The 17,162-nt window shown below is 35.2% G+C and overlaps 2 protein-coding genes and 1 long non-coding RNA gene across 3 annotated transcripts; all 3 read right to left on the bottom strand.

Moving 5' to 3' along the window:
- Positions 1-610: 610 nt before the first annotated feature.
- Positions 611-5,747, bottom strand: LOC128228150 (uncharacterized). Its single transcript, XR_008259892.1, has 4 exons — positions 5,246-5,747; positions 4,099-4,245; positions 3,396-3,510; positions 611-2,382 (listed from the first exon to the last, which is right to left on the bottom strand). It is a non-coding gene; the product is annotated as an uncharacterized LOC128228150 (long non-coding RNA).
- A 5,199-nt stretch (positions 5,748-10,946) lies between these two features.
- LOC128228146 (myosin-11-like) lies at positions 10,947-11,861 on the bottom strand. The gene is made up of 2 exons (XM_052939296.1): positions 11,363-11,861; positions 10,947-11,138 (listed from the first exon to the last, which is right to left on the bottom strand). The coding sequence occupies exons 1-2, from the start codon at positions 11,854-11,856 to the stop codon at positions 10,967-10,969; spliced, it is 666 nt and encodes a 221-aa protein (XP_052795256.1). The 5' UTR covers positions 11,857-11,861; the 3' UTR covers positions 10,947-10,966.
- Positions 11,862-12,457: 596 nt separating this feature from the next.
- On the bottom strand, positions 12,458-15,984 carry LOC128225671 (uncharacterized). The gene is made up of 5 exons (XM_052935580.1): positions 15,934-15,984; positions 14,975-15,095; positions 14,771-14,881; positions 14,598-14,690; positions 12,458-12,658 (listed from the first exon to the last, which is right to left on the bottom strand). Exons 1-5 carry the CDS (start codon positions 15,982-15,984, stop codon positions 12,642-12,644), a joined length of 393 nt encoding a protein of 130 aa, XP_052791540.1. The 3' UTR covers positions 12,458-12,641.
- Between the last annotated feature and the right edge of the window lie 1,178 nt (positions 15,985-17,162).

Here is a 17,162-nt window from a genome sequence, read left to right as displayed (position 1 = left end):
GAGGTGGATATATGCAATGGATGAAGGAATGACAACAATAAAATGGAAGATATATAAAAAATATTCTCTATCCAAACCCGTTTCATGTACATCCCCTGTAAAAGAAAGGCAACAGTCAAAACACGATAAAATTGCCATTCTAGAAGGTAAACAATATAACTGCCCACACTCCAGTTAAATCTCCTGCTTCGAAAAAAAGTTAAATTATCTTTATTCAGAAGATATCAGGAAATAATAAGATGCACTGACAAAGCAATTGACTACCATAAAAATGACCTACCCTCGTTAGATATAATTGATAGCTTTGACGTCATAGAAAAAAATACCACCAATGACAATCAACATGTACTTAACTATTTTTATATGTAAAACAGCATTGTGTATATATTAGATTTTTAAAGGAGCTGTACTCCGTATAATAAAATAGCGAAAAAAAGGAGAAAATTGTCGAAAACTGACATAAACTTGGCATCGATGTGTACAATGCATTGAAACTTAATAACTGAACTACCGCATATTTTACAATTTATTTAAGTTTAGCATTATTTCATATTTTTCCATTAAAAAAGATTACTGGGTATGTCTACCAGATATAATTCATTCCTTATGCGTGATTGGCTAGTCGCTGTTACCACCTGATATTACCGAGGTAGGTGTATAGCTTAAATATGTCACCCCTAGAAATTAAGCCGCTGTGGTTCAGTGGATACGACTCTAGATTGCAATTTTGGCGACACGGGTTCGAACCCAGTCTCCGACACAATTTTGTTTTACATTTTAGTACTTTTTTACAATTGTGATCTAAGCGTTACACATTCTATTAGATAATAGTCCTGAGATTCGTTACAGAAAAAATAATTGGGTGCAAATCTGCTGTAAGTCTCTTTAAGGTTCTGCAAATAACCCGGAAAAGTTGATGTTATTAGCACCATTCCATCTGATGATCATTGAATATAACAATGTATGCAGAAAGTATGAAAATATTTACTTATTTAAAGTAAAAGACATTAAACTAAATTATAAACATTCAACAACAATACATCTATAACATTTTAAAAAAAACAAGCACATAGATTATTCAACAAAACATTAGTTATTGATATAAATTGATATATGTTGTAAACTAGAATTATATTCACAATAAAGCAGTTTAAAAGTTCACAACATAATCAGAACAAGAATGTACTTTACTTATGCTTACATTAGCTCATTCAGTTTAAAATTACAAAATGTATATCCTTTGCCAATACACTTAATTGTTCAGAACGACATAGTTAATTGCCCACCCCCTATGTTAAGGGTTAATCGGCCCACTGCCTACTGACCAGTTGACTGTAATAAACCATAATGTATTGATCTAGTGATAAGGGAATACTCTGCAAGTAAATTGACAAATCCACCAAATCAAGTAAAAGACTAGCCCTCCCCTAAGCAAATCTTCGAGTCAAGCTGAGGGGGTGGGGGGATGGACTTCAGCCCTGAAGCCCAGGGCTGAATCTGTGCCTGGGCTAACACAGTAAGTTCAAGCATTATATACAACGATTTCACATTATTTTAAACGACTCAAAAATGAGCATACAATAACTTGATTTTTTGTGCTAATATACATCTACAAATTTAACATATATCTATGGAAGTTGGAAATATCATAGAATCAGGACCTGCTTTATCAACTAAAGAAGATATGCCATCATATGGTACAAAATCATCAAAATGTTTATTCTACGATACTGACAAAAAAAATTCTGCAAGATGTTTAAAAACAATTTCAATTATTTATAATATGATAAGAAAGATTTGTCAAGTAAAGGAAATAAAGATATTCTACAAACACTTTCAAAAAACAACACTAGTGTTTTAATGAAGTTTTTTCATAAAATTCAACCATCTTAACTTGTAAATTAAAATAAAAAGGATATTCATTATAGTTTATGATGCTCGTTTTAGAACACTTTGAGATGCATATGCAATTCTTGTCTCTTATTTCAAATATTTTTGATGATTACTGTACTGAAGTCATCGATTCCAAAATACATAATGCACTCTGGTATAGGGTACTGATGAGATCAGTCCCATATGGCAACTCTGGTATCTTGGATAAAACGTTACTGGTGAATACAGTACTGATGTGATCAATCCCTGATGCCACTCGTGTATCCTGGATAAAATATTACTAGTGGATATGGTTCTGAAGAGATCAATCCTTGATGCCACTCTGTACTGAATACAGTACTGAAGTGATCATTCCCAGATGCCAATATGGTATCCTGGATAAAACATTATTGGTGACATTGGTACTGAAGTGTTCAATCCCAGATGCCACTCTGGTATCCTGGATAAAACCTTTCAAATGAATACGGTACTGAAGTGATGGATCCCGATCTGAAACAGATTAACATCTAACTGAAGTAATACACAAGGGTCAATTTGTTCACATTGACACAGATGAAGAGGCTATCACACTAACAAATGAAGTCACCGCTGTTAAAAATATGTAAATATGGCCTAAGACCACAGTCATTTTAACTATATGTTTCATATAGACACTAACCCGGCTTATCTCTTCAAAACAGTCTATGCATAAAATAATTTTGCAAAAACAGACTTCAAAACTACTAAAGCTCAATTTCAGGCTGTATGCACATACTGAAAGTTTGGCAATGATATATTAAACGCTTAAAGAATGAGTATAAGCACCTGTGGTGTTTTCATAAAAAGCAGAAATAGCCATTTCCATCAAATGGTAAGCTGCAAACTTTTGAAGAGCCATTTTTTCTTCATGCATTGGAATAATCTGACCAAGTAAAGTTTTCCTTTTAGCTTTCAATGGTGTTTATAAAACAGCACCACAAAAATTGCCTGCCTCCTCTATTAAGATTTTTTTCAAAACAAAATAAGATTTTTCCACTTAATCGGCTTAGCTTTTTATATAAAAAATGACATAGAGCCAAACTGAAATGCTTCAACTAGTCCAATTTTTGCTTTTTCTGGTCCACTGATGTACAAAGGTAACAGAACTGTTCAGTTTAACAATGTTTTTTTAGTGATCATGTGTTTATAGACAGTCTAAACACCACTATATGCCAAATTATTTGCTTCCTGAACAAATGGCACAGCAAAGGAAATGGCAAAAAACACTTAAAGATTCATGACAACTGCTAGTGTTTTCATGCATGAGGTGGCTACATGATATAAAAAATGCAGCGATAGCATTATTATGCCCAGTTTTATTTTTGTTTCGCTCTTAGTATCTGTTTTGAAGGCTAGATTTGACTAAAAAATAAGAGTACAGCACTTTACCATTGTCTATATGTTGCTTATTTACACCTGATTTGCTATAAATCTCACTCTTTGTAATCATTTACACAAAAACAAGTACTACAGAGTTGACTTACATGTTCATTCATCTGAAATATTGGATTCAGAGCTGCATCTCCTGGACTCAGATTGCAGGACTACTGCCAAGGACGAAAAGCCGCAGCAAACTGCAGCTTATTGGCACATGCTAATCTGCAAGCAAGACACAAAATCAATGTTTGACACTTCTTCTACTGTTAAAGTATGAAAAGCGCCTGTAAACACTCATTTGAGGCATACACAACCTTTTATGTAGTCATTATGCACCAGTCAATTGTAACCACGGCCACCACTCCTCCCCAAGTCCGGGGAATAGCGGGGACTTTGACTTTCGGTACAGTCAACCCCGTGTAAAATCCTCGCTCTGCGGGCACAAACTGATGTTAAAATGCCCCCGCACCCCAGGGACCCTAAGAAGGCCCATTCCCCGCTATAGTTTGCACTAAAACAAACCACCGCATTTACCCAGCAGAGCGGGGACAGCTGAAAGGTAAAAACACGGCCTTTTTCCCCGGCTTTCCCCGGCATACCCCCGGACCTGGGGAGTCTATGGTTACACTGGTGCATTAATGTGATAAATGTTCAGAAAAGTTCATTAATTCAAAGATTTTCATGACAATATTTTTTAGATACAATGTATAGTCTTTTGGACATTTTGCAATAACTTTTTAACAACTCAAAAGTTAATCTTTACTAATTGAGTACGTCGATGCTTTTTGAAAGCGTTGAAACCAGACATACTTAGAATTCTTTCTAACTTGGAGACGATTTTCCTTTCTAAAAAGACCATGCCGAGAACGGGTATGGAATTCCATCACAAGACAACGTTTTGATCAGCATTGGTACTTTTCCTTGAAAATACCTCTGTGGCTTCAGCAACCAGGCTGGCTATAGAAATTAACAATAAATTAGTGTTTTTAAAGCTGCACTCTCACAGATTGAACATTTTGACAACATTTTATTAAACAATTGTCCTGAGATTCGATACAGAAAACACTTTTTAGTGCTAATCTGGTGTTCAGTCCCTTTAAGGCATTTTGAGTGTATTTAGGTGTTTTCTTTAATGTATAAAGGGAAAAGGTTATAATCTCAATGAAACCTGCTCACTTTTTATATATTTTGCCCTCAGAAATGTTAAGTTTTTTCAATGTATAAACTTCAAATAAATGAATATATTCATGAATGATTAACAATAAGAATGAATGAAAAGTAGCAATATTTGTTTAGATAGGGATCTCGTTGTGTTGCTGTGATTGTTAAAGTAGATGGTTTTCTTGTTCATTAGTTAAACTCATATGCACAATAAATGAAACATCATTTTGCATCACATGTGTAGTAAGTTTTAATACTTGTTTGCAATTAATGTAATGTTTGTAAATAAAGATGTGCAGTTGTATATATTAAAGAGGTGCACCTCCATTTTAAATTTAGAGGTACAGTTGTATTTATGAAAGAGGTGCACCTCCATTTTAAAGTTTTAAAACCAGCACATATTAAAGAATACAGAGGTGCACATTTTAATAACATACAGGTGCACCTGTTAAGTAAGTGGATTTTAGAATCATTCTCTCATCAAGACATGTTGTTTTATGGAAAGGGTACCGCAACTCTAACACGGCCATGTTGGTGTTTGGCGTGACGGGTCGCCTTCCCCACACCCTGGAAAGACTATTTTGTTACAATATTTTACACGATCTGTGGCCCCCGGCAACAGTCACGGTCGCTCAAAAAGTCATGGTGTCCAACCGCAACCTTCCAATTATCTTATCAGTCATAGTGTCGCACTCAGCAAGGGGGGTCGCTGCAAGTGTTTCGCTTTGCAGGAGGTGATATCCCTCCCGCACTCTCCCCGTCAAACATCTTAATCTTTACAATCATAATCACTCACAAAGCTATGGTGTCAGACCGCAACTGTCCATTTATCTTTTCAGTCATAATCTCGCACTCCGCCAGGGGGTTGCCGCCAGGGTTTCGCTTATCAGGAGGAGTTAGCCCTCCCGCGCCCTCCACGTCCTACTTCTTAATCTTTACATTCACGGTCACTCACAAAGCCATGGTGTCGGTCCGCAACTGTCCAATAATCTTTTCAGTCATAATCTCGCATTCCGCCAGGGAGGGCGCTGCCATGGGTTTCGCTTGGCAGGAGGGTATACCTCTCCGACACCCTCCCCATCCAACATCTTAATTTTATAACAATCTGTCACACAGAAGTGGTGTTGCACAAGAGTTCTCCTGTCACACAATTCCTGTATATCTTTTTAGTTTCAATCTCTCAACCAGCGTATTGATCTCAGTTAAAACATCTCACTCAGCCATGGTTATGGCTCATAACACCCCATCTATCTTTTCAGTGACAATACCTCACTCAGCCATAGCGATTTCTGAGCTGCTCAACCGCATATCATTAGTTTATAACTTGATATTTTCATTTTATTATTTACTGAAAAGTGTTGTTTTTTTACAAAATAATCATAGCTGTTACATGTACATGATACGCTCTGCTTTGTGTTCCGGTGTAATCCATCGTTGTAATTAAATATGTAATCCAACAGGAATAATTTCTTCGCACTTTTTACCCGATCAATAATTGCCAAACATTTAAATAGAATCGATATTGTAAAATCTAAAATGACAACTACTGGAGAATGAACTGTCAGAACAGTGACCTTCGTTTAGAATGGTAAACAATACGTGTGAATATCATTAATAAACAAGTGAAAACAAAATATATATCTCCGACAATCTATACAAATATGATTTATTTGTCTTTGTATGTTTACCTTAAGTATTCATAGTAATTGTTTTTAAGCATTTTTGAACTATTTTAATAACTTCTGGGGCACTATTTAGCATCTCGTAGTTTCCACTTTCGTAAGACAGTTGTCATTCGGTGTCATCACGCTCTGATGGAATTTTGGTGTCCGGCATGCACGCACTCAGTATGGTTTATGAACAGAAAATTACTGGTTCCATCAACTTTACGTCTGTTTTTCAGACTCAGAGTGGTTGCACTTTTGACAGAAAGTAGTGCTAAATGTAGCCTTAATAGGGCTCTGCCGAGCTTCGCTCGGTTTAGAGCCCGATTAGAACGCTTTTGCTTCAATCAGGTTTTCGATTCCTAAAATAAACACATGTATGTTTCCATTTTCAAGGTCGTAAATGGAAATTGGTTTGGCTATGGTTTGCCATGACAAATTTGTAAATGGAAATTGGTTTGTCTGTGTACGGTATCAGACGTTCCGAATTGTGGTCTACCAATATTGAATATCGCGCTGATGAGGCCAAGATGAAATCGAATGAAGGATATTTCGCAGCCGCTTTTCAACCAAATGGTTATATGTTTCCAAATTTATATGTCAACAGATTTCAGTAAGTACAAGTATCATTTCCAGAAACTGTTTGTGTTGCGGTGTTTTTTTTAAATAAGTGAATAATTGGTTTACTCACGTTAAAGTGAGTAAATATAATCCTTTTCGTTTCAAAATTTGCGAATGGTTTGTGAGTAAATTGTAAAGGTACGGGGTTATCGTGCTGGGTATATAAGGTTGTCGGTGGCGTGTTTGCGCCATTCTATGCTTTTAACGTTGGCAACAATTTAAGTTGTGTTGATAATGTCGGTGTCCTTCCTGCCATCCTGCCCGTCTTAGGTTTTTTGAAGTTCGTTATTATCGTAAAAGTTTAGTGTTTTATTGTTTTTCGCACCTGAAATTGAGCTTTATTTTCGGGAAGTAAGCAGGGGCATATTCTGGTCTTATATTAGCACGATTATTTAAGTGTTTAGTTTCAGTCAACAGTCTTTAGTGTTACTGACCAATGTCGTAGTGTGTACCACGTCAAAAATCAAAATGACGTTTCTCGGGTGATGAATATTTCGATCACGGTCTTCTTCTGGATTATGAACGCTACCTTTGACAAAGAAAAACCTACCAGACATCTATTTTGAAATTGAACTGTTTGATTGTCTGCTGCCAATAACAAACCAATCATCCTAATATTTTTAATGCTGTTATTTTTCAATGTTGGACATTGGACAGTTGGCTTTCAAAAAGCTCACTATTGCGCAGTGCTTCAATCTGAAACATTTGGAAAGTTGTGGTATGATGGGCTGGCCGGGAAACTAGGACCACTACCAGATGACCTCCATACTTGGACATCTTCTCACGCTCTTTATTGTCATATCTAGAAACTGTTCTGTTCAACTCATTGGAATTTAATGATAAAAATACATGATTTGTGTACAAATAAAAAATGTAAGCGATTTTTTCGCGCGTTTTTAACTAGGGTTTAAAACATAATAATGTATTTAAATAAAGATATTTTACATCAACATATAGTGTGCCCTTTTAACAAGCTTAATTGTGTTCAATGGAGGTCTATCGTCGATATGTGATATAATAACAGTGTTGTAATTATGTTAACTATCTTATGTTGAAAATCATTATCAGTAGCTGTGTGAAGAAAGCTAAACATACCACATTGGAAATTGGACATTCAAAAAGAAAGTCGTGCTGGCACGACATTTAACATTGGACATTCAAAAATGAGAGGTCGTGCTAGCACTACATCAGACATTGGACATTCAAAAATGAATGTCGTGCTGGCACGACATTGGACATTGGACATTTGGCTTTTGGAAAGTTGTGATATGAAGGGCTGGCCGGGATATTAGAACCTATCCAATGTCAAATGTCGTGCCAACACGACTTTCATTTTTGAATGTCCAATGTCAAATGTCGTACCAACACGACTTTCATTTTTGAATGTCTAATGTCCAATGTCGCGCTTGCAAGACGTTCAGTTTTGAATATACAATGTCAAAAGTTGTGCTGGCACGACATTTATTTGTGAATGTACAATGTTGTGCCAGCACGAATAACATTTTTGAACGTCCAATGTCGTGCCAGCACGACGTCCATTTTTGAACCATCAACGTCCAATGTCGTGCTGGCAATTTTGAAAGACTTATGTTCAAAGTCTTGCCAGCACGACTTTGATTTTTGAATGTCCAATGTCAAAATGTCGTGCCAGCGCGACTATCATTTTTAAATGTCCAATGTCAAATGTCATGCCAGCGCTACTCTCATTTTTGAATGTCTAATTTCCACTGTCGTGCCAGCACGACTTTCATTTTTGAATGTCCAATGTCGTATGTTAAGCTTACTACATACAGGTATTATCAGTCGGGTCTAAACTAACTGTATAGTAATTACTTGCTAAAAATGAATGTCGATGTATGTGTTTTGTGATCGCGCTCGTAAGGACCACAATTTTCTTAATTTCACGGGAGCTGAAAGAGTACTGTCGTTATCCTTGGGGCGTCTTCGTGTGTCATTGATATATCCACTGGTAGAACCGCATAAACACCGTATAGACACCGCAGCAATCTAACGGATGCCGTACGACTTTTGGTCGAAAACTATGAAAATAAAATAAAATCGCACCCGTACGATTTTCAAAGTAACCGATTTGAATATCATATAATGTACATACGAGGCACTCAAAAGCCACTTACGATGAGTTAAAATTGTGTAAAATGCCAATAGAACCGCAGGGACGCCGAGTGGTGTCGGGAGGAATATCCTGGTACCATTGTGGCTTGCACATGGTCAACCAAACATCACGCGGGTCCCTTCGAATATGTAACCGCTAGACATGTATGAAGCAGAGTCCTGCAATACCCCAGTTCCCCACAATCATAGAAATTCACTGTAGATAGAAACATTCGTACAGCGACGGTGGGTAAGTTACAGTACAATCATATAACAAATACTTTAAAGGTTAAAGATAACCATAACATTTTTTGAAAAATGTTTTGTTTTTCTGTCAACCAAACTTTGATAACGATGTTAAAAAAGCTGTTTGCTGCATTCTTTGGAATTTTCAACGTAACTTAAACACGTAAAACGTTTCAACAGAAAGCATATGTACTATCTTTAAGAATGTAATTAACTGTGCTTGATTTTTAAAATAACCGATTTTCTAAGGTTTAAGTGCATGAGAGAAAGCTGCATTAGCCAAACGCATATCAAATAGATAGTGGTGGTTTCATAACCTTTTTCCGCATTTGATCGGATTTCGTTTATTTTGTACGTCATGGAAGCTTTGAGAGAGTTTGTATAAAACATGAAAAAATGATATACACCTACATGCATGTTTTAGGTTTTTTTTTTTTTACTATCTTAAAGGAAAATATACAATGCATTAATAAATGCTGTTTGGGAAACTGGAGAAGAACATATTTGGGTTAGAACAGGACAAAATGTTTTCTGTCTTCTATATTTTGACAATCATTTTTGTATTGATAAAATAAGGGCATAAACAATAGCATACACACACTTCCATCCTGTTTATTTTCAAAATATTGTATTTGTATATTAATTTTTTTTTATAGGCATGATAACAAATAGTGATACAAAAAGTGTTCAATTATTTTAAGCCTAAAAATAATGGCAATGGCATTTTAATTTATGTCATATGCATCTACTTTATTTTCACCAAGCCCATGGTTTATCGCTTTGTACTTATCTTTTTCAAGCTCTTCTCTGTTCATTTCAGGTGTTGTTCTTTGAAGATTTTCTTGTAAATGGGATTTTTATGTGTCTGATTGTCATCATTTGTAGGGGATGTTGCTGGTTTAAGATTGTTTGCATCAACGGTGGGTTTCGCGCTCTGCAGTAAATCCTCTTGTTCCTCTTGCCGGTCTCTGATCGGTTTCCATCCTGAACACTCAAGATAAACCGCCGGATCGTTTGCATATCATGAGCAAAGTGAGCTTTAAGAGATAGCAGCTTTTTAAGAGGCTCATGTCGACAAATACTTGTTATGTATGACGTGTATTTCTGACGAAAACAAAAACACGTTTTTAAACTTAATGCATTTAATATGATATCGAAAACAAATGATAAATCGTATTTATACTGAATAGCGCATGTAATGCAAAAGGATACAGTTGAAAGGAATAAAAGTTGCATCAACTTTGTTATATTAATATTTCAAAAAGGTTATACTCATTTATTTAAATTTTATTTCATTCCATAAGTATACATATTAATTTACTTGTTCAATTCCCGGAAGCAGCTTCAAAACAATCGCTTTTCTTACATATTTGAGCGCATTTCGCATTTGCTGCACTTTTGGTAAACCCTTTGTGTGGAAAAAAACTACGACTTTATGATCACAACTGTGTAAACATATTTTCAAGAAGAATATTTCAATCATCTTTTCATCATATGAAACACATATCGAAATGTCTTACTATTTCATTGAAATTCAACTTACGTCGTCTAGAAACCATTTCGAGACAACATTCCAGCTGTTGTCAACCTCGTTTTTGCAAAAAACGTAAGATTCCTGAAATACAGTATTAAGAAAAAAATATTCAGAACTTAATTTCGACCCTTCTTCAGATGCTTCATAGTCTAAAGCGAACTGTGTTTGTAATTGTGCATTGTTTTTGTTAGTATATGCCTGTGCATTGTTTATACTGGAGACCTGAACCAATATTCTAAATATTTCATATTTTTAAATGCAAAAAAGCACCCTAATAAGCAAATAGAAACGATTTTTCAAAGATAAATAATTACCATGACAACGTCAAGTGGACAGTCTATCATGTGTCGATCTTGAAACTGCTCGTCTTCCATGACCGTGTAAGCGGCTGTCCACTCGTTGTCATAAAGCTCACTGAACATCTCCGCCAGCTTCGTTGGTCTGTATTCGTCGCTGAGGTGGACGATGTCTGGATTTTTGTCAAAATAAATGTCCGACACCACCTCACCCATCTAGTTAATATAAGTTTATAACACTTTGAACTGTAGACTGCAGTTTAATGACAATTCAACATATACCAATATAATTTCTTGGACATTTCCAGGTAAACTGCGTATACTTAAAATTAAACAATTCGTGAAGTTTAAAACCAAAGGGAACCTGTTTTAGGACTGAAAAGATCTATTCGAAAATCCGGAGTGGAGAAGGTATATAGAAAAAATTGTAACAACATTACCTAAGCAGTGCATCGTGCATTTTGCCTTCTGTATCCCTTTTCTGCTCTCGAACTTCAAACAGCTTTACCTCAGTGTCGTGAAGCTGTTTTTTTGCTATAAGGAGATCATCAAAAACGTTTTTTCTCTCGCTTTCGGTTTGCTCAAGTGTTGAAACCAGTTCCTTTTGTTTCATATGAAGTTGGTGAATCTGGTTATTTCTTTGCTTTGTTTTGGCTTCAGCGTCGTTTTTTATGTCTCGAACGTCACTTAGCTCCTTATTTGTGTCGCGTAAATTTTGTTCAGATCGCTTTAGTTTTGAAAGGAGTTCACTGTTCTCCTTCTTTAGTTCGCTTATGTAGTTATCTTTCTGTGTAACTATCTGTTGAAAGGCAATCACCTGTCCTTCCATAGTATTTAACATCTCCTGGCTTTCTTCAATTTGGGTATCCTTTCCATCCAGCATTTGTTCAAACTTTCGTTTCTGTTCTGCCATCTTGACTTCTATATTTTTCATTTCAACATCTTTGGGAGTCAACGGTCTGAAATAATTACATTAGAAAACATTTATGGTTTATTGATCTTCAACGACACCAAATGGTTTTGCGTGTATTTAGATGTTACCTGATTTATTACTCAACGGTTTCGATGTATCATATAGTATACATATATAACATTGGAATTATTGAAAAACGGGTCTCTCTCACAAACTTCATCTTGACTGAAGTGGAAATTGGGATTTTATCGTCTCTACCTAAGTATGAATAAATAAACATTATTAAAATGCTTACCTTCGCAATACATCATGCTTTTCTGCTTCCGCTTCCCTTTTCTGCTCTCGAACTTCAATCAGCTTTTCCTCAGTGTCGTGAAGCTGTTTTCTTATTGTTAGGAAATCGTAATAAAAATTTGCTTTCTCTCGTTCAGTTTGTTTAAGTGTTGAAACCAATTCCGTTTGTTTCATCTTAAGTTGGTGAATCTGGTTATCTCTTTGCTTTGTTTTGGCTTCAGCGTAGTTTTTCTTGTCTCGAACGTCACATAGCTCCTTATTTGTGTCGAGTAGATTTTGTTCAGTTCTATTAAGGTTTGAAACGAGTTGATTGTTCTCCTTCTGTAGTTCGCTTATGTCGTTATCTTTATGTATAAGATACTCTTGAAAGGCAATCACCTGTCCTTCCATAGTCTTTAACCTCTTCTGGCCTTCGCGAATTTGGGCATCCTTTCCCTCCAGCATTTGTTCAAACTTTCGTTTCTGTTCTGCCATTTTGTCTTCTATACTTCTCATTTCATCATCTTTGAGAGTCAATGGTAAAACCGGTCTGAAAAAGACACATTAGAAAACACATCCATGTTTTGTTGAACTTTAACGGCACCAAAAAGGTTTTGCGTGTATTTTAGATGTTACCCGATTTATTATTGAACGATTCCGATACGTAAAAATAATAGTATACACTTATACCATTGTGATTTTTTTTAAAAAAAATGACGTCAAAATTTGCTAAGTTGAGTTATTTTTTTATTATTACGCACACACAAATATACAGTGACTGGCCTATCTGTACCATTTTGAATGGAGTTTCATGCCTTAAATGATCCTCTTACAGCGTTATCCTTTAAACGTTAAACGTCCCTTGAAAGCTAAACAACTCTTGACGCGGTTGTTAAATGCATTATAATTTTTAACAAACGAACTTAGCTTTTTCAAGTTTTTGAAACACTGAATAATCGTGGCTTTAACTCTGCTCCAATCAAGTGAATTTAAGTTCAAAACTATAGCCTGGAGATCAATTTCACACATAAAAGAAACCGACTTGGCGTGTAATTATAGGTACCACGTGGAATCAACTACTTACGAGACGGGCTCATACACGCGAAACGCGCGTGGCGGATCCGTGGTCATGTGGTAGCATAACATAACATAACATAACATAACATAACATAACATAACATAACATAACATAACATAACATTGCATTACATAACATAACATAAAATAATAACATAACATAACATAACATAACATAACATAACATAACATAAAATAAAATAACATAACATAACATAACATAACATAACATAACATAACATAACATAACATTACATTACACTACATAGCATAACATAACATATAACACATAACATAACATATACACATAACATAACATAACATAACATAACATAACATAACATAAAAGTATATTGTAATGCGATGCTTCCGGCTGAAAATACAGATATCCATACATGTAATTTTAAACAAAATAAAAAAATCAATACTGTGATAAACAAACTATGATGTGTAATGATCAAACACTATTCTCTATTTTGGCAAAATCATTCCACAAATGTTTTGATAAAAGTTATATTGGTGAAATATGCTTGTACATCATTATTGCATACAACAGCATCCGGTATAAATACGTATATTAACATGGTGTGGTAAATAAAACACGTTTAAGACGGTAAAAGTGGTTCTATCAACTGCCTTTGTTAAGTTTATAAAACCCACTCCTACGCACAGGGTACAGAAGGTAAAAGATTCAGCTCTCTATAAGCTTATCAAATAATGCTCACACTGAGCCAATTTCTGACCACTGCGCGCAAGAGTGAACCGTTCTCCTGTTTCAAAAGCGTTGCAAATAAACTTTGCGATCAGTACAATAATGTATTAATAGTATCCTGACATTATGCTGCAGAATATTGCTTCAGGACGGATTTCTGTAATTCAGATTTGAAATATTCATTTCTCAAATCTAAATACAAGGGGCAAATCATATTCATGTGAAATTTGTCCTCAATGACGTTTACATATTTAGACAAACAATAATTCACGCTCTATATTCAAGTGCCGACCCTTTTCGATCATTACGTAACACATTTTACTGTCAATCCCGGGGTCGCAGGTTCGATTCCGCCGCACCACTATCTTCAATTCGTCTTCCTGAAGGAACGCTAAACGGGGGTCCAGGGTAACAATCTTACAGGTGCACTCGCAGAATGGGCGTTACCCGAGTGCGAGTATAGATAAACTCAAAAACCACCATTCGCGCAAAGCATCCATGCATGTACATATTAAATTGTTATCACTTTAGCCATCCAATTAAATGCGCTACAAATTAACCATCAATGGTCTCGCGGTATTTATTAACCCCGCACTTTTCAAGTTTATTTGCAAACTGTATGTACGTATACACATGCATACGTGTATTCTTGCCAACAGAAGAGTGTGTGAAATAGAACTGAAAAAGTAATAATACTAACTTGCTTTCGCCTTTAGATGGCCATTGTTTCCAAAAGGCAAAAAGTTCAAAACTCCCCATAACATCAATGTTACCCTTGCTAGCAAAGGTAAACCTGAAACAATATGACTTCCTGGTTACAACAAAATGTATATATTTTTCCATTTAAAACATGTAAATTGCCAGAAAACCTACCTGAAGCTTCCCCTATGTCATCTATGATTGTTGTCTCTTTAAATGGCCAGCACTTCCAAAGAGCAAACACTCCCAAACTTCTAAATGGCACAAAGAGTATCAAATCTATATCTGAAACAAAAGTTCTGTCTTGTTAAAACATTTAACGTGTGAATCAATAAGAATAAGAGCAGCTATGTTAAATTCAAAACACTGTTAACCTACATTCTATAAATGTGTTTGGAGCTGCCTTCCGTGTATCGGTGTTTGGTCGTTTTACATTGCCTTGCCAACCTTTTTGAGCTCCTTTTCGGATACGTGGTTTATTATTTTTCAGTGCTTTACCCTTTTAAAAACGAAAGAGGAAGATAAATAGACCATGCACAAGTCACGTCATGCAAACATATCTTATTTATGATATAAACAGAGTTAACCGATTGAACACAATACACAAAATTAATACTCACTGTTATATCCTTTTTCGCTTACTCCTTACACAATTACCACAGTGATACTATTTTAGTACAAAAGTCTACCCACCATCAGCTCTTAACAAATGGGAACAAGTTTTGAGTGCTTCAAAACTGAATGATTAATATCTTTGCTTTTGAAAGATAACGCCTAAAGTGGTTCGTTAACGATATTGATTGGTTTCACAAGTATTTAGAAAAAGAAATATCATTATCATTATTAAATATGAATATTTTGTTATTAAAATAACAAAGCTCAATAAGAACAATCTTAGTCGTGTAATTGCATTTCCACTCATCATACTAGCTTAAGCATGGAATTGATTAGGGTATTACGTTGATCAGATACTTCGCGAAGTTGTTTGCAGTTATTTAAAACAAGAGGCTAAAGTTATGGATTAAGAAATATGATGTTCTCACGGATGCCTAACGTGTCTCAAAATATTTATAGTACTATATTTATTTTCGAACAATTAGAAGCAGAAGCTATGTTGTTGTTTTGTTGACTTCAAAAATATTGAAAGGAGCAGAATTTGTGAAACATTTATAAAATCAAGTATCGATGGTAATTTTTGGCTATGTTACGCTCAATGTACGTAGAAATGATGCTTTGTTTGAAACATGTATGTACATTGTATGATTACTTTTATAGAAATGTCGTATTATTTCAAGGGAGATTACTTGACCGAGTTAAATATGCAGCAAGGAACCAACACAGTGCTCACAATCGATGAACTTTGTCGGCAGAAGGCCACAAGGAACCATTAAATAATTGGCAAAGTTACTGTGATTGCACGAAACTCACAACAAATGTCGAGAAAACTAAGATTGTTATCTTCAAAACTGATAAATGTAAATATAACGCTGTTGACGTTTAAATTGTTAACTCTTTCAATTACCCCGGAGTTTAACTAACGTCTGATGTTTCTTTTGCTTAAGGAGCTAAACGATGACACCATTTAAAAATGCCGAACTTACAATTTTGTACTTTTTCAGGAGATACAAAAAAACAATATAAAATGTCATATACAATAATATGTAGGTTCGGGTTTTTCTGCAACTTCTACTGACCAGTAAACTCAATTTCTATTGGCTGTTAAGTCCGGTGTTTTTAGAAAAGGCGGCAAACTAAAATATGTTAATAAAAAGATGAAAACCCCGAAATAGCCAAAAATGTAGGTTCGGCTTTTTTAAATGGTGCCATCGTAAAAGCTCATCGGTCAATGTGTAATTTATTTTCTATTATGTAAAATTTACTATGGACTAAGGAACGGCAAGCGAGCAAATGGGTGGTAGGCAGAATATGAATCTCTAATAATCTCAAACTAAAATTTTACAAAAATACAAATATATTCTTCGAAAGAGACCAAACCCCGACTTAAGATGTGCTCATGCCGATATTCCTTAGAGCATCACTTGCCTTCCTGGTACATGCAGGCCATGTATTTTCCAGTTTGACATTAGCCGTACTTTTACATTTTACACTCATTATCAAATGATTCTGAATTGATAAAGCCTAGTCTATTTAAAAATCATCCCATTGTTTCTAAATAAATTATTTTGAAAAACAAGCTACGAATTGCGTATACTCAAGAGGACTTTGAAACGGAATTAATGCAGATCATATACTGTATGGCACGTAAGTACGATATGCATCTTCAAATTGTGGTCTTTCTAGTGAAACCCATATAATGATAATATCACTGAACTCGACCTTAAAATATTGCTTGTAATTGAGGCTAGGCCGTTCTTAAACCCGAAATGAAACGGGTTTTAACTCGCAAAATCAAAGTCAGGTCATTTTTTTAATAAATATTTTACCTTACATTAGTGTGTATATAAAGTTGATCGGTCTGTTTATCTATATATTTGAATAAATATCATTTTTTATGACATCAGCAGTCCATATCATGTTTTTGGCCGGTCCGGACCTTGCCAAAAAT

Source organism: Mya arenaria, chromosome 3 (genome assembly GCF_026914265.1).
Source record: "Mya arenaria isolate MELC-2E11 chromosome 3, ASM2691426v1".
In the NCBI taxonomy this organism is placed as follows: Eukaryota; Metazoa; Mollusca; class Bivalvia; order Myida; family Myidae; genus Mya; species Mya arenaria.
This window is presented reverse-complemented; position numbering and strand designations above follow the sequence as displayed.